General features: G+C 36.4%; 1 protein-coding gene across 12 annotated transcripts in view; it reads right to left on the bottom strand.

The window, feature by feature from the left end:
• Positions 1–3,676: 3,676 nt before the first annotated feature.
• The window catches only part of CCDC158 (coiled-coil domain containing 158), a 124,388-nt gene continuing 102,754 nt past the window's right edge, over positions 3,677–25,310 (bottom strand). For 6 of the 12 annotated variants that reach the window (XM_023505714.2, XM_031942889.1, XM_031942891.1 and 3 more), the window contains 5 exons: positions 24,155–24,211; positions 20,947–21,014; positions 11,837–12,019; positions 5,292–5,399; positions 3,678–3,905 (listed from right to left, as the gene is read on the bottom strand). In XM_023505714.2, coding sequence (XP_023361482.1) covers positions 3,829–3,905; positions 5,292–5,399; positions 11,837–12,019; positions 20,947–21,014; positions 24,155–24,211 — 493 coding nt within the window. In that variant the 3' untranslated portion in view covers positions 3,678–3,828. Of the gene's footprint in view, positions 3,906–5,291; positions 5,400–11,836; positions 12,020–20,946; positions 21,015–24,154; positions 24,212–25,310 lie in introns of all 12 variants that reach the window. The other 6 variants (XM_031942888.1, XM_031942886.1, XM_031942882.1 and 3 more) reach the window with 4 other exon arrangements.

Raw genomic sequence — 25,310 nt, 5'->3', positions numbered from 1 at the left:
AAAATGCCTGGAATATAATTATCTCTTGGGATATGTTGTTGTCCAGCATAGCCAGACACACTCCACCTTCATTCTTTCCTATTGCTGCAGAGTGGCATCCAATGTTCTAGGTGGAAAGAAACTAGAAATGGTTGGTAGAGCAGAGACACAGAAGAGTTCTTTGGAGCCCAAGATGGTCCTTATCCCCAGGGCCATTGTCATTTTCTGATGCTGATATAGTAGAATCCGGCTTCTAGGAAGCCCATGCCCAAGTTATTTCTCAGGTACGTTCAAAATGAATGGTTGACATCCACATTTGTAATAGAATATGGTTCGATTTCCTATGGTTTTATTCTTGCACTGGGTTGCTTTGATTCTTGGTTGCAAGTCCCCATGTCCTCAAGGAGGGATGTCCCTGCCCACTGGATCATCTTCAAGAAGACTAGAACTTCTGAGGTGGAATCTGGCTCATCTAGAGATGGTTTCTTGTTTTGTCTCACTGGTCCATGTACCCTTAAGGAGATGCCTTGAGCCAAGCATGGATGATAGTTGGTTTCAGACCCTATCCCACATCTCTACTTTCTTAATGCATTGTAGCAATTCTAAACAACCAAGAACAATGATATTAGTATCAAAAAATGAATCCATTTCAGTATTCTGGAACTGGTCCTTCTGCTGTTAGACCACATCTTTTTCTAATAGCTGGACAGTGTTTAAAATTTTCCATCTGAAACCAGATTTTCCCAAAATAATACTTAAAGTTCAGTAAATTGAATGGCCATGTTCTATATTCTCAAGAACAACTGGTACATATTACAACACAAGTAGCTCATTGCCTTAATACAAAATAATACCTAACAAAACACAAATACATTTCAAATCCAGCACAATTCAGCATTCTACAATATCACTATTGTTTTATGTTTCTATGATATTACATATAATTGTTACATATAATACATATTATAATGTTTTTATTCTTATTCTATGTATTTTCAGTTCCAAATTCTCTCCCTTTCTCAACCCTCTTCAGACAAAAGAAAAAAATCCCACTATTAGAAATATGTTCATGCAAACAATTATCTGTCTTAGCCAGTAGAAAAACACAGTTCAAGAATTTGGGGGTATAGTCTAAATTTGCTTTTTCAGAATGATTAAGACTAATTCGTAGTTCTACCAACAGTGTATTAGTGTACCTATTTCCCCACATTCTCTCCAACATTTATTATTTCCCTTTTTTGTTATCTCAGTCAATTTGGTGGGTATGAAATGGTAGCTCAGCATTGTTTTAATATGCATTGCTCTAATTATTAATTTCAAACGTTTTTCATATAGTTATTGACAATTTCAATTTCTTCCTCTGAAACTTGCCTATTAACATTCTTTGACCATTTGTCAATTGGGGAATGGCTTTTATTTTTACAAATTTAGTTCCCCATATATTTTAGAAATAGAATCTTTATTGGAAAAACGTGCTCAAAAGATTTTTTCAAGTTTCCTGCTTTTCTTCTTATTTAGCTACTTATTTAGTATATATATATATATATATATATATATATAGTATATAAATATATATATATATAGTATATAATATACTTATTTAGGTTTTGTCCAAAATTTTTCTTATGAAGTCAAAATCATTCATTTGACCTCCTGTGAAACTTTCTATCATGAAATCTTCCTCTATTCATAGATCTGACAAGTAATTTTTTCCACTTGTTTATATCAACTTTTATATCTAATGTACCCATTTTGAACTTATGTTGATCTTGGCAGGTAGACAACTTAAAATATTTTGTCTATAATTATTTTAAATGGAATTTCTCTTTGCTCTTGCTGCTGGGCTTTGTCAGTAATATAGAGAATTGCTAATAATTTGTGTGGGTTTATTTTATATCTGGCAACTTTGCTGAAGCTGTTGTTTTAAGTAGGTTTTTTAGATGATTTTATGTTGATCTATTAGAATTAGATGTTAATCTATATCTAGTTTATCAGACTACTTTCCAGTTTCCCAACAGTTTTTATCCAATAGTAAGTTTTTGTCCCCAAAGCTGGGAATTTTAGATATATCAAATAGTAGATTGTTGTGCTTATTGTTTCAGTTTAGTGTACCTAAACTAATGAACATCCTTGCTTCACTCAGTCTTAGTGGAAGGTTTCTAAGAATCCTACTGCAAATAATGCTTGCTCTTGGGTTTAGATACTAGAAAAAATGTATTCCTATGCCTTTCCATTTATAATCTGTATTTGCAATAAAAGTCATGTAATAAAAGAGCTCTTTGAAGGGAAATGGGGATGGGGAGCCAAAACCAGAAGAATTTATAAGTTAATGCTACCATTTAAAATGCTTTCTAGTATTTTGTCAAAAGTTTTTTCTGCATCTATTGAAATCATGAAGAGGAACTAGGTGGTAGAGTAGATAGAGTACCTGGAATCTGGTGTCAGGAAGACTCAAGTTCAAAACTGACCTCAGATACGTGCTAGCTATGTAATCATAGGCAAGTTTGCCTTAATTTCCTTAACCCTGTTTGCCTTAATTTCCTCAATTGTAAAATGAACTAGAAAAGGAAACATTAAACTCATTCAGTATCTTTGCCAAGGAAAGCCCAAATAGAATCATAGATGGGTATCACTGAAATGACTTGAGAACCAACAAAATTGAAATTACATGATTTTTGTTATTTTCATTATTGATATGGCTAATTATACTTGTAATTTTCTTAATATTGAACCAATCCTGCATTCCTGGTATAAATCCAACCTGGTCATATAGTCTAAACTTGCTTTTCAGAATGATTAAGACTAATTCATAGCTCTATTTACCCACATTCCCTCCAACATTTATCATTTCCCTTTTTAGTTATCTCAGTCAATTTGATGGGTATGAAATGATAGCTCAGCATTGTTTTAATTTGCAACGCTCTAATTATTTTCTTTGTGATCTTTGTAATATATTGCTATTACCTCCTAGCATTTACATTTTTTGCATCAATATCAGGCAAGTTGGTCTATAGTTTTGACTATCCCTAATTTAGGCATTAATATCATTTGTGTCATAAAATTTGGTAAGACTTTTTTTTTTTTTTTTACAATTTTTGTGGCACTGGAATTGGTATTTGTAACCCCAAGAGGGTTTTGGTTTTGTTTTTTTTCCCACCTTAGGGAATTCATTACTGTTTCATTTCAAACAAAAGATAAAAGGTACAAATCTGAGAGCTCCTCTTTGAATTTCATTTAAAGATGGCATCCACAGAATTCCCATCATTCCCCACCCAGTTTCTTTACTGGACTTCATGATCTCCTGAAACTCTTAAAAATGAAATTCATTCAGAAACACCTTTTCAGGAAACCCCGCGTCTGAGACCCTCCCCCTACCTCCATCTGATTGGAAAGGATGGAGTATGGACATTGGAGAGCTTCTTTCTGGTTCTTTTCCATTTAAGGGTGGAAGCCAGGGAATTCTTACCATTTCCCACCCAGAGATGCATTTCTGGACTTCACCTGGGAATGCCCAGAAACTCTTCATTCTGTAGGAGGTAATGGAAACTCCCACCTCCTCAGATAATGTTCCACAGGCTTCAGGACTTCATCGTGCCCCTCCCCAACTTTTCAACTTCTATTTGCTCGCCCCATCACTTCCCCCTATAAGAGTATGATGACAGGGACTCTATACACAGAGTTTAGTGCAGTGCCTAGCATAGAGTGGGCGCTTAATAAATGTTTATTGACTCTGACTCTGACTCTTTTATTAAACTTTCACAGAAAAAAACCTTCCACAGAATAATAAGTATGTTTAACATGACAGCTAATCAGGCATAGTCCATATGTAATAATGAAGCAAGGGATGGTTCATTTCAATAGCATCTTCTCTTGATCTTTTACTTTTTGTATCCTTTTTTCTTGATTCCTGATCATTGAAGACATTGCTGAAAAAGGTAATAAAATACAAGTGAGTCTGGCTGAGCAGAGAAGCATATGAGGTTTCAAGCTTCTTAAAAGGAGAGCCTATAACTAGCAATTTTGGGACACAGAACAAACTTCATGAACCATGCCCTCAAATGATCTTTTTAAGGCAAATTCATTGAGGAAGAGGCGAAGAGATACCTGAAGCTTTCATTGCTGACAAGGCTGCCTCCAAGTAAGACACAGGGATTCAAGGTGAGGACAGCTCATGGAATTCATGAAGAGGGAAGCTATCATAGGCATACTAAATATTCTTGCTAACTAGGTGCAAAGTTCACTTGGCATTGTAGGAATCCAAATTCGGAGAAGGACCTCTAAATTTCAGTGCCCTGGAGCAAAACACCATTAACTCTGTTCTTGTTACAGCTTTATTTAAAAAGTCAACTTACTTAAAGCCCAAGATAACTATCTTCTGAGCTTGATCAATTTTATCTGGCTTCCAACTTTCCCACCCTACTACCATCGCTCCCTCCAGGTCACCAAAGTTCCCTGACCCTCCCCTGATCTTTGCCATCCTGCTCTTTCTGGGTCTCCTGTGTGCTGAACTAGAAGCCGGTGGGTTAACGTATTATGGCATCTCTGGCACTTACTACCGGTGAGATCTCCTGTAAGTCAATCTCCCTTGGTCTCAGTTTCCTCCTCTGTAAAAGGAGTTTGAGTCAGATAGCTTCCGAGATCTAGTTCAGTTCTGCATCTAAGATCTGTGACATGATCATAATTTCTAAATCAAAGAGACCACAGGAGCTAGCATGGGAAACAACAATAACACATCTGTAAAGGCCTTTCGATCCTACCTCACAAGTCTCCTCACCAGCTCCTGAATTTTACCTTGGACATTTGCCATATTTCTCAGTAAGATGGCAGCCCTCTAGGACAAGGACTGCCTCCATTTTATCTTTGGAAGCCCAGTTGCTGGTGTAGTTACCTGGCACCAATATTTACCTTGTGTCATTAAGGAAGGTTGAATTGAACTGAATTGGCCAAATTGTGTATTGCAACTGCACAAATCAGTCACCAAACCTCTCCTGTGTCGGTCACTGTGTTAGGTGATAAGGTTACAAAGACCAAGAATGAAACATCAGAGAAGAGAGCACTGAAAGAACCTATTAGGTTTTGAAAGACTTTTAAAAGATTTCTCTAATAATTTTATTTTTCTCTCCCCATTTCTTACTGTGTTAACACTGCTGGCTCTCCTCTGTTGCAATTAGGGAAGCAAGTTCTCACATCCTTCCCATACATAAGGCACATGCTTACAAAGGTCACGTGTGAACACCCTTAGAAGGCTTTTTGGAGAACAACAAGCCAATTTTCTTAAAAGCCAGGAAAGGCTCCCCAATAGCATCCAGTACCTTGGTTTTTCATTTGTAAATCTTCTACCAGATTTTGTAAACTTTCCAGTCTGTTCTGTAGCTTCCTACAGGTTTTTCCAGTTGTTTCTACTGGTTGATTCTGAGAAACTAACAACAAAATTTAAGCATAAAATCAGAAGTTATTACCAAAAAATCCATTCATAGCCAACGATTTTCCCTGTAAAGTACTGACTAAAGGGCCAGACATCTCCTTTAAAGTATGTGACCCTGGTGGGCATGGTGGTGCCCAGGGTCTGAGGAGGCCAAAAGGCTAAGCTGCAGTAGGTTAATGCAGTTGGGGGTCTGCACTAAGTCTGGCATTAGTATGAGCCAATGGGAGGGGGGACCACCAGGCTGCCGAGGGAGCAACAAATCCAACCAGAATGGAAAAAAGCAGAATAAAGAGATCATGCTTCTTGGGATCAGACCTGTGAGTAGCCAATAACCTTCCAGTCTGGGTGAGAACAGGAGCCCCAGTCTTAAAAGCAAAGCAAAACAAAGGAATCTTTCAAATACAAAGCAATGCAAATAAAACCAAAGAAATGGGATTTGTTGTTTTTTTTTTAAAAAAAGTCCAATTTACTCTCATTTAGGCCTGGGTGAAGGGAATACTCAAAATTTAATGAGAACTCTCACTTGCAGCAAAAAGTTTTTATTAGCAAGCCTGAGTGAGTGAACTGGATACTTGAAGGGGAGTGGCCTAGCATAATTTAATGCAGGTATTTTATTTTTCCCCCTGAGGCAATTGAGGTTAAGTGACTTGCCCAGGGTCACACAGCCAGGAAGTGTTAAATGTCTGAGGCCAGATTTGAACTCAGGTCCTCCTGACTTCAGGGCTGATGCTCTGTCCCTGAATGCAGGTATTGTTAACACTTTTGTGTTATGTGACAGGCTTAGGGTCAGAAGTGAGCACTGCATGATAGTGAGATGGTTGGAGGCCTGGCTTTCAGCCTCTGAACTGCAGAGACGCCAGCCGAATGATGCATGCAGGAAGAGTAAGTACAACTGACATGATACAGTTGTGGCAAAAGTCAGAGAGGGTCAGAAACCAGTGTAAATCTCTTAGGCTTGGATCCTAGACTTCATTAAACCCTAACAAATATTTGATCATGAAAGTGATCATTCAGGAACTAGAAAAGGAAGCAATCTCGAAGAACTGACTGCGCTTCCTAAAGGATGATTCTCACTTGATGTCTTTTTTTACAGGTGAATGAGACAGAAAGAATAGAGAGATGCTGGGATTGTAATTTAGAGATATTAGAAAAGGATTTGAGGAGGATTCTGCCACTTTTTTTAGACACAGATGAAACAGTTATAGATATATTTGGTACTCATTAAAATCAACTTGGGAAGCATTTTATAGTCTGGACTTGCTTAACATTTATAAAGGTCTTTTAATAAAGACACAGAGAGCCAATTTATCAAATATGAAAGCAATAAAGGTAGAGACAATAGCTAACACAATGGATGATCCTGGTGGCTGTTTTCTGCAGGCCCTCAAGACATAGTCCTTTTTCTCTTTTTCATTTCTCTTCCTTTCTCAAAAAAGGTTTCTGTCCGTAAGTGAGACAACTTTAACATATATTTGATATTCCCTCAAATATTCTAGCTTCCAGGTTCCTCAGTTTACTGAAGTCCAAAGATAGACTGCTTTATACTACTCAAAGCCACACACAGGGATGGGCCCATGTTCAATCCAGCCATCACTGCAAATAGTCATTTTCCATGTTATCTCTCTATCAGATTATCATCTCCTATTATTCCATATCTCCCTATGCCACATTCCTCCTAAGCCTATTTTTATCATTACCATGATCTCTAGAAATCTGTTTGTTCCCTAGTTCTTTACTACACAAAATTCCACATCCAGTATCTCTCCTGACCTCCACTCCCCATTCACCACCAGCCTATTGGACATTTCTAACTGGAGGCATCTCAAATTCAAGATATCAAAAACAGAACTCAGAATGTACTCCTCTTCCAAACTTTTCTAAAGCTACTGAAGATATCACCATCCTTCTAGTCTTTCAGGTTTGTAATCTTGGTGTCATCCTTAATCTCTGACTCTCATTCATTACATATCTAATAGATGGCTCAATCTTGTTTCTATCTCCATAACATCTCTCACATATTCCCCCTTCCCTTGCCTCACGTAGCTATAAACCCTAATTCAGGCCCTCATCAAAGCTCACCTGGATGCTTGCAATGGCTTCCATGTTCATCTACCTCTCTCAGGTCTTTACCACTCTATCACTATCAGGATCCATACTCTACACTGCTATAGACATCAAACTAAATTGTTTTTCTTTTATATATAATTTTCTTTCTGTTTATACAAGTACATTCATTTTTAAAAACACATTTCCTTATGAATCATTTTGGGAAGGAAAAATCAGAACAAAGGGGAAAACCACAAGAAAAAAAAACAAAAGAAAAAAATAACGAACATAGCATGTATTGCTTTACATTCAATATCCATAGTTCTTTCTTTGGATGTAAATGATATATTCCATCCAAAGTTTATTGGGATTGCCTTGAATCACTGAACCGCTGAGAAGAACCAGGTCTGTCATAGTTGATCATCATACAATCTTGCTGTTAATGGTAAACAATCTATTCCTGGTTTTGCTTGTTTCACTCAGCATCAGTTCATGTAAACCTTTCCAGACCTTTCTAAAATCAGCTTCTTCATCATTTTTACAGAACAATAATATTCCATTGCTTCCATATACCATAACTTATTCAGCCATTTCCCAAATGATGGGCAACTAGTCATTCTCCAAATCTTTGCCACCACAAAAAGAGGTGCTACAAATATTTTTACACATGTGGGTCCTTTTCCCTCCTTTATGATCTCTTTGGTTTACAGACCCCGTAATGACACTGCTGGATCAAAGGGTATGCAAAGCTTTATAGCCCCTTGGGTAAAATTCCATTGCTCTCCAAAATGATTGGATCACTTCACAATTCCACCAACAATGTATTAGTGTCCCAGTTCTCCCACATCCCCTCCAACATTTATCATTATCTTAGCCAATGTGGAGGTGTGAGGTGGTACCTCAGAGTTATTTTAATTTGCATTTCTCTAATCAATAGTGAACTAAATTAGTTTTATTTTCTTCCTTCCTTCCTTCCTTTCTCTTTTTTTCCTCTTTTTTTCTTTGTACATGGTTCCTACATAGAGACATAAAGGAAATGTTACAGATGTTGTTTCCCTGATTTTTTTTTTTGTTCTTTTTTTCTTTCTTTCCTTTCCTCTTTTTTCTACATGTATAGATAAGGGAAATGCTATAAATGTTTAGTTTTTGGCAAAGCATAAAGTGTTTCATGACAAAGATGAAGGGAAATGTCCTAGAGAGTAGGAGAGTTTGACAGATTCAGGACTGGCTGAATGGCTAAGCCCAAAAAGTTGTCATGACTAGCTTAAAATAAGCATAGCAGGAGGTCCCCAGTGGATGACTCCAAGGAGCTGGTCCTGTGTTGTTTAACTTCATTAACAGTGAACTGGATAAAGAAATGTTCACATTTACAGATAAAGGAAAGCTGAGGAGAGCTAAACAGTGATGACAGAGACAAAATTCAAAAAGATAAACACATCAAAACATTGAGCTGAACTAAATAAAATCAAATTTAAATGAAGTCTTATTTTGGGATTCAAAGAACCAACTTCACAAGCACAACAGGAGAAAAGCATGAAAAGGCAGCAGTTTTCCTGAAAAAATTTGGATAACTCAGTGACCTAAGAGTTCAATAGGAATCAAAAACATATAATATTGAGCCAAGAAATGTAAGGTGATCTGTTGTAATAAGTAAAGTGTCTCCTTTAGCAACCTGAAAGTAAAAGTTCAGCCTTGCTTGGAATAGTAGGTTCAGCTGTGGAATATTAGGTTCAACTGTGATGACACATTTGAGGAAGGATAGCAATAACCAGGAGACCATCTAGAGGGCACTGCTAGGATGCTGACAGGACTCTTCTCCTGAGAGAGTGGCTGAGGGGCGTGGATGCCCAGCTCCCATGTACCCGCTCCAGAAAACCCCTGAGGCTCACAACAGACCTAGTAATGAGGAGGAAAGGCAATGACCAACTCCTGTAGGTAAATGCTTCTGCTATGGAACTGTACAAAAATTCAGCCCACAGGCAATGAGAAAAGAAGCTATCAGGCAAAGGGAGTACCAGAATGGCTGGAGACAGGGCATGTGTAGCCTGGGAGACAAGGTGGCTAACCAGCGATCAAAGCAAGAAGCCATGGAGCCCAGGGCAGACCAAACAAGACACATACAGGACAAATTAGAAGTAATCCCAGAGGGAAGGCCCTAGAATTGAGAGATCAGGAAACGCTTCTTATAGCTAAGACTTGAAGGAAGCCAGAAAAGCATGAGGTAGAGATGAGGAGGGATTTCAGGCATGGAGACATCCAGAAGAAAATGCCCAGAGTCTGGAGACGACATTTCTTGGTTGAGGAACAGCTTGGATGCTCATGTTACTGCACCATAGAGTATGTATAGGGCAGTAAGGTATAAAAAAGACTGGAAAGGTAGAAAGGGGACAGGTTATGAATGCCTTTAAAAGCCAAAAAGAGGATTTAATATTTGATTCTGGTGCTAGGAGGGAATCACGGGAGTTTACTGAATGGGATGGGGGTGACATGATCAGAGCTGTGCTTTAGGCAGATCAGTTTGACAGACTGCCATGGGGGAGAGGCCTGTCTATGGCAGGGAGACAAGAGCAGCTACTGCAGCACTTCAGATGGGAGGTGATGAAGGCCAGGGTGGGGGCAGTGTCACAGGAGAGAGCAATTTGGCAGCCCCAGGAATACCCCATTTCATTGTGTTTCACAGATATTGGGCTATATGCGGTAAGCTTACATGTCCCAAATCTATAGATGTCACTGTTTGTGCTGAGGCAGTTGGGGTTTAGTGACTTGCTCAGGGTCACACAGCTAGGAATGTTAAGTGTCTGAGATGAGATTTGAACTCAGGTCCTCCTGACTTCAGAGCTGATGCTCTACCCACTGCTCCATCTTGATGGCCCTAAGTGCCACTTTCCCAACAGCGCATGCTCATATTATGTCCGTGTCACATTTTGATAATTCTCATACTATTTTACTCTTTTACATCATTATATCTGTGATCAGTGATCTTTGATGTCTATGGTAAATGCTGTCATGTTCTGAATGCCTGCTGTGCAGCTGTTCCTGTCTTGGTGTCTCCATCTTTCTCTCTTCCCAGGCCTCCCTATTCTCTGATATATACCAATATTGAAATTAGACCAATTAATAACACTATAAAGGCCTCCTAAGAGTTTGAATAAAAGAAGAGTCATGTGACATAGTAAACTTCAATTAAGAAATTGCCACGCCACCTCAGTTTCAGCAATCACCACCCTAATCAGCAGCAGCCACCAACATTACGGCAAAACCTTTCGTTAGCAAAAGATAGCAACGTGCTGAAGGTTCAGATAATGGTAAACCTTTTTTAGCAATTAAGTTTTTTTTAATTAAGATATATACTTTAAAAAAAGATATAATACTATAGTACACTTAACAGACTATAGTCTGTACAAGTGTAAATATCACTTTCATATGCACTGGAAAACAAAAAAAATTATGTGTCTCACTTTACTGAAATATTTGCTTAATTGTGGTGGTTAGAACCAAATCCATAATATCCCTGAGGTATTCCTACAATTTGATAGGAGGTGAGAGAATGAGGAATTGAACATGATACCTAAGTATCACTTGGGTGACTCAAAATGGTGGTGATACCCTCAATAGTAATAGGAAAGTTAGGAAGAGGGATGGGTTGGGAGGTGGGTAGATGGTGAATTCAGTTTTACATATGTTGAACCAAAGATGTCTATAGAACATTCAATTCACAATGTCTCATAGGCAACTGCAGATGAGAGATTTGGAGGTCAAGAGAGAGGTTAGATTTGGATAAATAAATCTGAGAATCACCTTCATAATGATAAAAATGAGGAAAGGTAAAGAAGGAAGAAATAGGAAAACATTCAGAATGGTGAGGAAATGTGTGGCTAGATTTTGATTTTGGCACTCTTTTGCTTTTAGATTTAGTAAAAGAATTGGTAATAAAAGAATAAAAACTTTTGACAAAGTTGTTTAATAATTCATATTGACACAAAGTGCCAAGAATAGTAACTTGCACTTGTAAGAACTGGGACTGAAGAATGCTGAATTTAAAAGGATTGCAAAAATATTTAAACATAAAAAAAAAGTATGAACTATTGACTTACAGGGAAAATACCAAATCAACTGATTAATATATGTAAGTTTTAGGCTACCTGCTTTAAAAAAAAAAGAAAGAAAGAAAGAAAGAAAGAAAGAAAGAAAGAAAGAAAGAAAGAAAGAAAGAAAGAAAGAAAGAAAGAAAAAGAAAAAAAGGCTCTCATCAAGTTAAAGTATCAATGGGTTTTTTTGTTTAATAAGACTAAGACCACATGAAATCTTTATGTGAAAATGTTAAGACATTTATAGTAACAGAAAAAACAACAATAAGGTCTTTCCACATCACTGGGGCACCCATACCTTTAATGTCAGACGTATGGGTTAGTTTAGCAGCTCTGTAGTCTGATTTGGAGGATAGAGAATCTTCAGCTGAGCTGGTCAAGTGGGGGTGCGGTGGAGTCCTCTCTGTGCTCTTGGGCTCCTGGGAGAATTTTTTAGGGGAAGTGCCATAGCGACTCCCGCCAGCTACAATTGAAGGACTTACTACAACACAAGCAAAATAGTAACCCATAGACTTGATGAAACATCATATTGACTTGAAAAACAAGTCTTTATCATTTTCTAGATAGCCTTTCCCTTTCTCTGCATGGCCTTCCTCCTCCCCTCCACCCCCCACATTCCATTTCTCAGACTCATTAACAGCAATCATGAACACCAAAAAAAAAAAAAAAAAAAAAAAAAAGGTACCCACAGCACCTTTGAGTTATGATAAGCTAGTGTTTTTGCTCTTTTTTGGTTTGTTTTCAGTGGACTAGGAAAAGACCGGAGTACCTCACTGGAAATGAGGGATAGTGTTTTTGGCTATAGTTGTCCTTGAGTTGCTTCAGTCACATCCAACTCTTAGGACCCCTTGGCAAAGGGGGTGTGCTTTACCATTTCCTTCTCCAGTTCATTTTACAGATGAAGAACTGAGGCAAACAGGGTTAACTGCCCAGGATCACACAACTAGGTAGATTCTGAGGCCAGATTTGAACTCATGATTCCATAAACTTTCTGATTCTGGTTCCAAGCCCAGCATTCTATCTACTGTACCACTTAACTGACCCTACTGGAAATGACACTTAGAATCTTTGTAGCTAAGGACTCTGTGCAGACTATATAACATATAGCCGTTACTCATTAATATATGGAATTTATTAGCTGATAGAATGATTTCCTCACAACAAACTTTGGAGCTCAGAGTACAAAAATGACAATATCATTTCTGATTCAAAAAACACTAAGTGAAAAGAAAGGCAACTGGGCAGCACTGAGGAAAGGGTGCTGGGTCTGGAGTCAAGAAGATTCATCTTTTTGAGTTCAAATCTGCTCTCAGACACTGTGACAGCTGTGTGCCACAGAACAAGTCATTTAGCTCTGCCTCATTTTTCTTATCTATAAAGGAAAAGGAGAAAGAAATGATCAACCACCCCAATACTTTTGCTAAGAGAATTCCAAGTTGGGTCACAAAGAGTCAAACATGACTACAACTAAAGAACAGCAACAAAATGAAAGGAACTGTACTTGATGCTTTGTGATACCATGGTACCATCCCATAGTTTATTGGAATGACAGCACTTACTTATTATAACCACTGTATAATGGATATTAAGGATATATATGCTTGATATCCATTGTGATACTATGAAGTATCTAGCACAAAGTTTCTAAACATTTTTTGAATGTTGGCAATATGTATTTTAATTTTATTTTTTATTTTTATTGTGAAGTTGGTACACACATCACCTGGAACATGAATATTTCAGTATAGGAAGGACAGGAAAAAAATGATGGTATATGAAGCTGTTAAGTTATGTTAAGTGCACTTTAAAAATGCATGTTAAATTTACTTTCCAAACTTTAATTTTTTGTTAGTTTCTTTATTATGAAAGTAACCGAGCATTCCCTGAATCCTCTAAACTGAACTAAAAAAGATATGACCATTCATCTCTGTAATTATCCATTTCATCTGGTTAAGGATCCTGTTTCACTTAATAGAATCCTGCTCCACTTGGCTGTGTCTTCTTCGAACTTCCTTCATTCTCTTAGTAGGACCCCCCCCTCCCAATTCTTTTTCCTTGAATTAATAATATTAGCAAAACCCAATTCCCCAAAGAAGCCAACAAATGAGCATAATTACATTTAACAAATGCACAAATTGGCAGTGTATGAAAAAGCATGTTTCATTTTCTACCTCTAATGGAACAATTAATTCTCTAGTAAGAAATGGGAAGATTCAACAGTTATCTGAAGTCATGACTGAATATTGTTGCACTGTTTATAATTCCTAAATCTTTCAAAGTAGTTTTCCTTTACAATATTGTTGTTATTGTATAAATCGTTGTCCTGATTCTGCTCATTTCTTTCAGTATTAATTCACATGCAAGTCTTTCCAAATTTCTCAGATTCTATCTTTTTAACAATTTCTTTGGCATAATAATATTCCATTTGGCATTCATATATTTGTTCAGCCATTCTCCTGTTAGCACATTCTCTTTCTACTCCTTTGCTACAATAACAGTGCTGCTATAAATATCTTTTTAAAATATGATCAAATTTTTGATTGCCTTGGGATATATGTCATGTAGTAGTAGCAGTGGGTTAAAAGAGTTGGCAATTAGTTGTTTTTTTGATTATAAATCCTATAATTAGGTAAGTGGATACCTAAATATTTTGTACTTTTTTTGTTATTGTGAATTTTTCTATTTTCTATTTCTTCCTTTTGGGCTTTGTTGGTAGTTTATAAAAAGGCTGATGATTTTTGTTGATTTTATGTTCAACTTCTTTGTTGAAGTTATTTTAAATTAATTTTAGATATTTAAGGTTCTATTAGTAAGCCATTTTATCAGCTGAAAAAGTGATGATTCATTTCTTTTTTGCCTATATTTCAGTTTTTGAGCTTGTCATAAAATAATTGCTAGTATTCTTGGAACTACATAAAATAATGATGGTAACAAAATGTCCTTCCTTCACTCCAGTATTCCTAGAAAAGTTTAGCATTTCTCCATCACAAACAATGCTAGTTTTATATTTTAGATAAAAACTGTTCAGCTTATTCAGGAAAGGATCCACATATTCTATTTTATCAAAGACTTTTTCTGCATCAATTATATGATTTTTAAAATGTTTTTATTAATATGCTCTGATACTTATTCTTTTCCCAATATTGACTCAACCCTATATTCCTGTCACAAATTCAACTTGATCATGTCATCTTTCAAATATGTTAATGTAGCCTCTTTGCTAATATTTGATCTGAAGTTTTTTCATTTGTAATCTTTCTCTACTTTGTCTCCCCCCATCTTGGGTAACAGGGACCATAAAATGAGCTTGATAGAATCTCTTCTATCTCTATTTTTCCCCCCAAATAAATTGGAGTTAATATTCTTTGAAAATTTTGTAGAATTCACTTGTTATTTTCCCCCTTTAATTTTTCTTGATATTGAGCTATGTGAATTTTCTATTTTTTGTTCTATTAATCTTGGTATTTTATTTTTTATAAATAATAATCCCTTTCATTTACATAACCAAGTTTTTGGCACTTAGTTGGACAAAATAATTTATAATAATTTCTTTCATTTCCTCTTCATCTGTTGTAAATTTTCCTTTTTTAAAGTTAAGTAATTTAGTTTTCTCTTTTTATGAATCATGTTAGCCAATATTTCTATTTTTTGAGTTTATTTTAAAAGGGTTGTCTTATCAATTTTTTGTTTTCAATGTTACTTGTTTTAATTTTCAGAATTATTTGTGTATTCAAATAGGTCATTTGTTTCTTTCCTACTTTCTTTTTTTTTAGTTGCATGCCTACATTAGTCTGATTTTTTTCCCTTTTGTTGATAAAAACATTTATCTACAGAAAATTTCTTATAATGGCTTTGGCTGCAACTCCCATATTTTTGGTATTTTGTCTGTTATTTTCCTTAGCAAAAGTATCTTATTTTCAGGATTTATTCTTTGATACATATATTCTTTAGGAATGTTATTTTTTTCTCCATTTAATTTGAATTGTTTTTCAGATGTCTTTTATTATAATTTTTAGTGAATTGTGATCAGCAAATAATGAGTTCAATATTACTTCCTTTCAAAATTTGCTTATTCCCCTATTACATGATCATTGTTTTTAAAGATGCTAAGCACAGATGAAAAATATGTATACCCCTTTCCAGCTCTATTTCATTAAACTTGAATACAGTTCTATTCAGGTTCTTATCTCCTATCTTTCAGGTAGTCAGATGATTTAGATTTCCTCCAAAAGACTTATTTTATTTTAATAAGATATATCTTTTATGCATTTTTCAATCATTTAATTTTGTTCTCAAATTTGTTGGCTCAAGGAGTCATGAATTCTGTCTGGTTCATTCTAATTTTTTAGGGAAACTTTTACTTATTTAATGTTTTGTACCAGTTGTATTAATCTTTTTAATTCTCTCTCCAAGTCTTTCCTCTTTAATCTCCTTTTTCCCCTTTCTTTCCTCTAATACCCATTTAATTGATTTTTTAAAATTCTAGCTTTAACCCAGGAATTCTTGCCAACATTATGGCTGTGTGTTTGTTTGATGTATTGATTGTCCATAAAGTAGAGTTATTTTCCTTTTCTGAGTTAGTGTCTTGGGAATTCCTGGATTCTATTTTTTTATTATTGATGTCTTCTTTTTTCCCACCTAAACTGGGACTTTATGCCAGGTCCAGGCCCTTTTCACTTCTGGAGGGAGGATGGGGCCTTATTTAGTTCATATTTCTGTTTGGGGTTTATTCAATTGCTGCTTATTAGAGGTGTTGAGAATTGTGTTTTTCAAGTCCCTATAGGAATGGCATAGGCTTGGGTGACACGACTGCCACGTAAATTCTGGTTGGAACTGCTGGCTCCAACATGCTGATATAGGAGGGTCAGTTGGTTTAAAATGATAGAATTGTAAGCTTGGCTTGGCCAGTGCTCTCCGCTCCTGCTGTGCAGATGCATTTACCCCAGTTTGTGGCTTTCAATTCTATTTTTCAAAGAATCATGTTTTTCACCTTCTATTCTAACTAAGCTGGGTATTCTCCTTTCAATTTTTCCCAGGAGATCTTAATTTCATTTTTTATCTTTAGTTTTATTTCTTTTAGCCACTCTTGAGTTCTTGGGGCTATACCTTTATTTTTTTCTGAGGAACTACTTGTATTTATTGCAGAGCTTGTCTTATTCTGAGTTTATTTATTGGATTTCTCTTTATCTACAACAGCTCATTCTATTTGGAGTTTTCTTCTGTTTACTCATATCTCCAGCATCAATTCCTAGTTTTGGACTTGGTTCAATTCATTCAGGAGTGCTTCTGCCAGAGTCCCAGGGAATCCTGAGCTTTCTTGCCTCTGTCTCTCCCCACCTCTTGGATCCACTGATGGTCCTAGTTTCAGTCCTCTGGGAAACCCCTCTCCCTTGCAGGCAGGGCCTGCTGAGCTTCCTCCTTGGGAATCGCCCACAAGGCCTGGTCTTGTCCCTTTCCTTCAGGCCTTCTGAATGGTGCCAGTGTACACGGGCCTGCCTGATGAGTGCCCTCCTGCGGGGCATGGGAAGGGTTGTTGCCCCCTGCGGCTGCGCTGACCGCATGGCCAGCTACTGGCTGCCAACTCCAACAAACCAGAGTTTGTGCTTTGTGCAGGCCTGGCCAGCATGGAGGAGCTTCCCGTTATCTCCTTTGGTATTTACTAATCATTGCTTCTTTCTCTGCAGATTTCCTTGGGAGTGCAAGAAATAGGACATAAGCTTTCCTGTCACCATATTCACAAAAAAACATCTCTTCTAAAATATACAAACAATGTGTTGCCAGGAAGCTTAACTTTGTTTCTGAGCCAATGCCACTGCTTGAGAGAAATGTTCTTTTGCATAACTTTTTATAAGTAGCATTCATCATTGCTTTTCTGTTCAAGGCACAGATCTGGGGGGAAAATTCATGCTCTGCCAGCTGACTTCTTATATGTATGTATGTCTATGTATCTATATGCATATATATACACACATACATATTATCTCACATATGTGCATACATATTGTGTATACCTAAGCATATATATGTAGATATTGATGCAGAAACAGGTACAGATAATCTTTCTGGCCTGACTCTTTCTCTGCACCACGTAGGGCAACCCTTGGGATTACTACCTGCACTGGGATGCTAAGATTCCTTCTCAGAACACAGCCTCTTCCCTAAGCTGAGATGGGCGCCCCAGATCTCACAACACTCTGCTGCAGGGAGGCAGCAGCATCACTAGTGGTTCTTCCCTTGGGTCCTTCTTCTACCCAGACAATTCTTAGTGGCCTCCGGTTCAGGCTCCAAAGGTGGAGCTGTCCAGTCACGGGGTCTGCTGTTCCCTTTTGAAGGTAGCACAGAGGGTGTGAAGCATTTTGGGCTGGAATACAAGTACAGGGATCCTAATCCAGGGCCAGTCACTGACCACATCTGAGTGACCCAGGACAAATTAATTGCTCTCTGGGCCTTGATTCTCTCATTCAGACAATGAGTGTATTGGACACAATGACCTTTCAGATCTTCCCATTCTATAACAGTGGTCCTAAAGACCTGTATTCTTTTTTTAGTCAGATTAGTTCCCAATACTTTTCATCTATCTCATAGGATTGGCAGCTAATCACCTTTAAAGAGCATCTTGCCCAAAACTGAGTGTCTTAGAAAACATTCAGCAATATGTTCTGGGTAGAGCTAAAGAACCTCTGCAACAGTTGTACTGTCTACACATTTTGGAAGCAAGTTTGTTACTATTTTGCAGTTAAATATTCCACTTCACTCTTGTAGGTTTTCAGATTTTGAAAGGCTGCCTGGACTCAGGATTAGATAACAGTCTTGCTTTTTAAAGACAGGTTTTAGAAATCATTTAGATTTCTACTATATCCTTACCTCCCAGAGGGACACCTTGTAATAAAGAAAGGAAGGAAATCAATAAAACCAATCAGCACATTAAAGCAATATTCCACACCAGAGGACCTTCTCAGCAAAGGCCCAATAATGCCAGCTAATTTCTCTCATTTGGAACTCAGCTTGTACTTTATTGTTTAAGAGCATTTGTTGTCCATTGTTTGCTGTTGGTTCTTTCCATTTGTCATCGTAGACATTATCCATTATCCTTCTTCGATCTGCTTGTTTCATTTTGCCACAATTTATATTAATCTTCCAATTTTCTTTGAATTCATCCTGTTTCTCACTCTTTACAGCCTAGTCATATTCTGTTTATTCTGTATATTCATGGACCATTATCTGCTTGGCCTTGCCCAATCAAGAGAGAATGGCTACTTCATTTCTAGTTCTCTGCTACCAATATTTGGGTATATATGTCATATATTTTAATCACTGATTTCCTTGACATGTATATCAGTGCGGAAACTCTTAGTCAAAGCATGTGGATATCTTAACTATTTTCATAATTCCAGGCTGCTTTCCAAAATGGTTTTACCAATTTATAGTTTCACCAACGATGTATTAGTGTTTTATGTTCTTCCCCTTTTTGCCCCAATAATTAACTAATTTTGCCTTTTTGTTATTACCTTAACAATATTCTGCTCAGTGTTATTTTGAAATTTCACTTTTTACATCAAACATAACTCATATGTTAAAAACTCCCTGAAAACACACAGAATGCAACACTATCTGCATAAAATATTTGTATACAATTTTTGGACAGAACTGTATGAACTAAAAGGCACATAATTGTTATCTTAGCCAAATAATGATATATATAACAAAAATATCAGTTTTCTAATTGGATCATTTCTTTGTTTGTTTCTTCCTTTCTTTTTTTCATCTGTGTTTGGCAATCAATTCAGTAATGCTGCTAGCACAAGCTGGCTATCTACTTGTTAGGGACATATTAAAGGGAGTTCGGGGTAGTAGGTTCTAACAGCCCTTTTCACTCTATTATTCTCTTTTGATTCCATTATTCTATCATAAGAATGGCCACATCACGTAATAGACAGAGGGCTGGCCTCAGAGCCTGGAAGGTCAGGATTCAAGTCATGCCTCAGATAGATATATGCTAAGTGTGCAACCCAGGCCTGGCTCTTACTTTCATTGTTGTAGGCAACTCTCTAAGACCTGCATTGGGGGAGGGATTGTTTGCACTAGGAATTCCCTATCCTAATGAAATCACTGGTCCAATCTCGATTTAGTTTCATAAAAATGAAGAAAATACATTTTTTCTGACTGTAAGTCAAACTATTGCTATAAATTGTTTATTTCCAAACATCTTTTACTTGCCATTGCTTCATGAGTCTGGAGTTATGACTTAATTAACTGAGTGTCTTCCAGCACTTATCACAGCACTCCCAATAATTAAATGTCCATTGAATTTGCTAAAATGAATTATAGACTCTCTATTTGGCCTATTGACAGCAATTGATTTTCAGTTTTGTTAAAAGAAGTAAAGCCTTCAGTATAACTTATTGAAGTTATACAATTGAGCAACTTTCAAAAAATACTTCAAAATGTTGATCCCCATCTCAAATTTAAAATTTAAATCATTCTAAGTAATGTTTATTATGTATTAAATTGGTATCTATAGAAAAGATGCTAAATAGGAGAAAATATTTCATCATTAATTTTTTACTGATTATCTAGAAATTAACTGGAACAAAGTTAGTATCTTGAATGAAAACATATTTTAATAAGTTCTGACTGAATTTGACTTCAGATAGTCTTATGAAGGAATTTTGTACTAAAGGACCTTTAGATATTAATTAAATAAAAATGTACAAGAAAGAGAACAAAATCTCTTCCTCCTTCTTTCTGGTAAAGTCCCAGGATGACTAAGATGTGTTCAACCTATACCTGACTGGTCAGTGCTAGTTTTAACCGATTAGCTCAACCAACTAGGACCTGGATGGGCTCTTGTCTCCCTTCCACTCTACAATACAAGAAGGTCCTAGACTGTAGTCTGAAGCAGCAACATGTATGTTCCTACTCTGAACAATCCCTGGGCCACAGTGCATGAAGCAGAATACTTGGACTGTGACTTGGTATCTATCTTACCATGTCTTAAGTAACTAGAGAGGAGGGATAAGTGCAGATGGGGGAACTTTTGAGGTCTACATATCCCCCAAATAGCCCTAACCTAACTGAATACTTTTTGTTTCTTTCTTTCTTTGTTTTTCAAACATTTTTCTATTGTTTTTAGTAAAAATAATATGAAACAAAATGCAAGGCTCAACTGAATATATCTAATGAGAAACAAAGTAATTGGGTCAAATGGCCTGTTCATGCAGAATATCTGGATAAATTGAATTTGGAAAATACTCTCATAAGCAAATAATAAACCAAGGTAATATAATTCATGAAATTGTGTTAAGGTAATAAAAAATGGATTTTTTGATTAGTAGAATAAATTTTAAAATAAAAAGTACATTTCCTCAGGCCCTTTGCATATTCTATAAATACCCACTGAGAACTCACCACTTGATGGAAAAGTGAAGGTAGTAGATGTATCCTCCAGGTCTCCAGCATGTAAAGTTGCAGGATCTCTGGAAGCAAAATAATGATAATGATAATAATAATAATAATAACTGACATTTAACATGCAAGCATAACATGAAAATTAATAGGAGCAAATCCAAAGGAACTAAAGTAGTCAGTGACAGTAGAACTGAGAAAAAATAGACATCACCAAAGCAAAAAGCTACCATGTTCTAGGAGTTGCTGCCTAGGAGATTCTTCGCTGGCACTCAATCCCCATATCACTTTTATGAAATGTAAAAAATAAAACTGTGAAACCTAGACAACATATATTCTTGGGGGGGGGGAAGAGTTGTTTCAATACAGTTATCTTTATATGTTTCAATGACATAAAATTTTAATGATTTAGGTTAGGAGACACAATATAAAGAAATAATTTTAAAAAGACAAAAAAGATTTTAAAAAATAAAATAAGTAAATGGAATCTCAAAGATCTATGACCATTAATTAATGAAAAAACTTAGATAATACAAACAGATAAATCATAAAAATCCTTTAAACCCACTCAGCTTTTATTTTTAAGACGTCAAACATGTTATAGATTAAATTAACTGATACAAATTTTAAAAGCTAGATTCACCACTATAAGCACATATTGTATATTTATTGCAAAATAATAAATTTATTGGATAATTCCTGATAGTATTAACCTAATTCAATGCTGAATTATCTTTAAGGCCTAAAAATTAATAGCAATTTCTTTCAATGATTCCCAAGCATATAATTTTTAAAAATTACTATTATGAAAACTAAACAACTTAACAACAACCAAAAGAAGCCCCTGAACATTCAAAACTATTTATTTCATTTCAAATTATCTTCCAATCTTTGCTAATGTGCAAGTGGAATGTGCACTGGGTTTAAGCTACATGATCAGGCTTCTAATCCCACTTCCTATTTGTGTCACCAGGGATAAGTCACTGTCTCTGGCTACAAATGGGGATAATATTTGCATAGGCTTGTTGTAAAGAAAGCATCTGATAGATGTGCAATTTATCTGTTCATATATGTAGATATTATAAAGTTTGTCCACTCCAGTCTGTGACTGAATTTTTCATGTTGGATCTGTTTGGGAATAAATGCCAATCATCAATGGACCAGCCTCATTAACTTCAGAAAGGGTCATCACCTGGTTGGATGCAATGGAATGAATTTTTTGGATAGAGCAACTTCCCAAAATCTTCTACTAAGGCACTGTGATATGTCTGGATGGAGGAATACATACATACACCAACCAAATCAAATATGTAATATGAAGTATGTGGTATATATACATGGCTACATACACACTTGTATGTATTCCTTTGTGTTTAATTATATGACTCACCTGAAGTTCTTTACAATATATACCATAAAGTATGGATTCAAGTTAATTCTCCCACATATTTACAACCAAGTTTCCCTATAGCATTTTGAAAATAGTGATATTCAAGTACATTGTTGTGTTAATTTTGTTTAGTTATGTGTTCATTTCTGATATTAGTCTAAATATATTTCTAAAATTTGCTATTGGATTCTACTGATTTTTTATTTTTTTAATTTTTTATTTTAGTGGGAAAAAGTATGTAAGATTCTAGGACAGAATAGATTCTCTTCAGAGGCTCTGAGGGAAGACACAAATGGAAATCTCATAGGAGGATGGGCCAAACTAAAGTTGCAATCTGAAGTGATAACCAGAACAAAGGGACAACTTCCCTCATGCTTTAGTGTGCACACCATATTGGAAAAGAGAGATTTGTGAAGGATCTTCCTTCCTCTGTCCCCTCCCATCTCCCTTCCACAAATATGTATTGAGAGCCTGCTAAGTGAAGGAACTTAAGCTATGTGCTGGGTGGACAAAATGTGGCTCATTGTATCACACAATCATGTTAATACAAATTTTCCTTTTGTCTTATAAAAGCTTTAAATACCTCACATCTCACAGAACCTTAGAACATTATTAAAAGGGACTTCTATTTTACTTCTACTCCATCCTCCTCATCTCCTCTCATTCATCTTTACAATACTCTTACAAGATGAGAAACTAAAAAATCAGCCAAACCACAGACACAGATTTTTCAAATGTGTAAACAAAACTGTCTATACCCAGTGATCCTTTAGTAAATGTGAACTCCTCTCTTGTTGGGTCATGAAAGGAACAGATGACTTGAGATCCAAACACGCAATCTATTTCCCTCCCCCACCTCATTCTGGCTTTTATGAGGACAAATGTCAGTGATCCTTCAGATGAACAGAAGAACTATCCAGTGGTAGAGACTTACAGTTCAGAAGATCCTGGCTAGGCTATTGATGTAACCAGTAGCGAGGGGAAGAGGAGGAAAGGGAGACAAGAAAAGGGCTTCTTTCTCCTCAATTTTCTTAGTTGAGAGACTGGACCAGTGGCAGGGAGCATCCATCCCAAAAACTTACCAAGAACCAGCAAGACCAACACAGACACAGAAGCCACTCCAAGGAATGTCACTTGTTACACAGATTTAGAAAGGCCTGCAATGGACTTGAGAAAGGACTTCCAACAACCAGAAGTTGTAAATTAATCTTTTGATCATATTAAGTTCTCTATTACCATTGTATCTTAAGTTTAAACCTATTCTTTTTTCTTTAGGTGCCAAATATGTTTGTGGAAGAATGTAACCAGGCCTTTGGGAGGCTGTTTTGTTTGTGGTTGTTCAGCTGTCTGATTCTTCATGATCCCATTTGGGGTTTTCTTGGCAGAGATACTGGAGTAATTTGTCATTTCCTTCTGTGGTTCATTTTCTAGCTAAGGAAACTGAGGCAAACAGTAAAGTGACTTGGTTAGAGTCACCCGGGTAGTGAATGTGTGAAGCCAGATTTGAACTCAGGAAGATGAGCCTTCCTGACTTTAGACTGGGCACTCTTGTTTACTGTGTCACCTAGCCAACAGTGATGTTTTATACTAACTGTTAAACCATACCTTGTCAATAAATACAACTTTCTAAAAGCTAATGGAGAGCTGGCTGATTAGTACTAATGGAAAGTACACCAGTGGAGGCCTAACTTGAAACCAGTGTGTCAGCCCTGAGGATACTGACAGCTACCCTTGGAAGAATCAGTCTATACATCAATGAAGGATATTTTAACACAAAAAAATTTGAAATTCAAGGAAATGTTGAGTATAAGCACTTCTTACCTGCTATAAGTTTCACTTGACCTAGTGCTGTCAGGGGTTTCTCTAACTGAACTGCTTCTGTCAATAAAGGGGGCAGGAAGGGATGAAAGAAGATATTAAATGAAACAGCATTTCCACCAAGGTTTGTGAGACAATTCATTTAAATAAGATTGAGTGGAGAACAATGAAACATTACCACTGGGTGTATGAGGTGGGGAGGAGACCCATCCAGTCTATATTCAATCTTTTCTCTTTTCATTTACCATAAATTTGTAGGATACTGTGTCTGGCATAGATTTCTCCTTTCTTGGTGACATTTCTAGATTACCGACCCCATTATTTCCTTTGGCTATTGATGAAACATGAAGGTGATTTGAGATTCACATAAGCAAAAATTTCCTAATAATAAGAAAAACTAAGTTCTAATTAATGGGAATAGTAAATCCCATAAAATGATGTATGTATTCAAAGTCACTATTTACAGTTATAATTATTTAAAATATGGTCATTGGTTCCAGTCCAATGCAAATATGCAGTGTGAATTTAAATAATTCTATCACTTCATGGGATTTATTATTTATAGTGATTAAGGCCTACCCCTATTCAAAAGTGGAGTGGACTCAATTATTTTAGGAGGTAGTTCAGAAATTGTTCCTCAATGGTTTTCAAATGGAGATTGGATGACCACAAATTTGAATGTAATAGAGAAGATTCCTAGCCATCTAAGAACTAAATGAAATCCTTTTCAATTAAGAGATTCTGATTTGGTGAAGTGGTTTTTAAGTCTTATTACCTCAGCCTTGTTTTGGGGATGCTCAGGCTTAGTTTACCTTGTAAGCACAAATAAATATGTAGAAAGATCCTCCTTTACTCCAGGACTTCTCAAATTTTTTCCACTTGCAACCCCTTTTTGCCCAAGAAATTTTTATGCAGCTCCATTTTGAATCTGAGCTGGGGTGTTTCTGGCAGCATTCATGCATGCACAATGCAAAGTGTACATGTTGTATGTTCAGAACTAATGCTGCAGTGATGTTAAGTGATGCAACATGGCCAAACTTGCCAGAAACACCTTGGTTCATTATGTGTTTGATTTTTGATTAATTTTTGGTTGTTGTGTTCAGAAACTTTTTACTGTTGCCAAATTTTTGATGACCTTCATGTTCATGGTTACATGACA

Source organism: Sarcophilus harrisii, chromosome 6 (genome assembly GCF_902635505.1).
Source record: "Sarcophilus harrisii chromosome 6, mSarHar1.11, whole genome shotgun sequence".
Classification (NCBI taxonomy): Eukaryota; Metazoa; Chordata; class Mammalia; order Dasyuromorphia; family Dasyuridae; genus Sarcophilus; species Sarcophilus harrisii.
The sequence above is the reverse complement of the archived record's forward strand: the minus strand, read 5'-3'. Positions and strand labels throughout refer to the sequence as shown.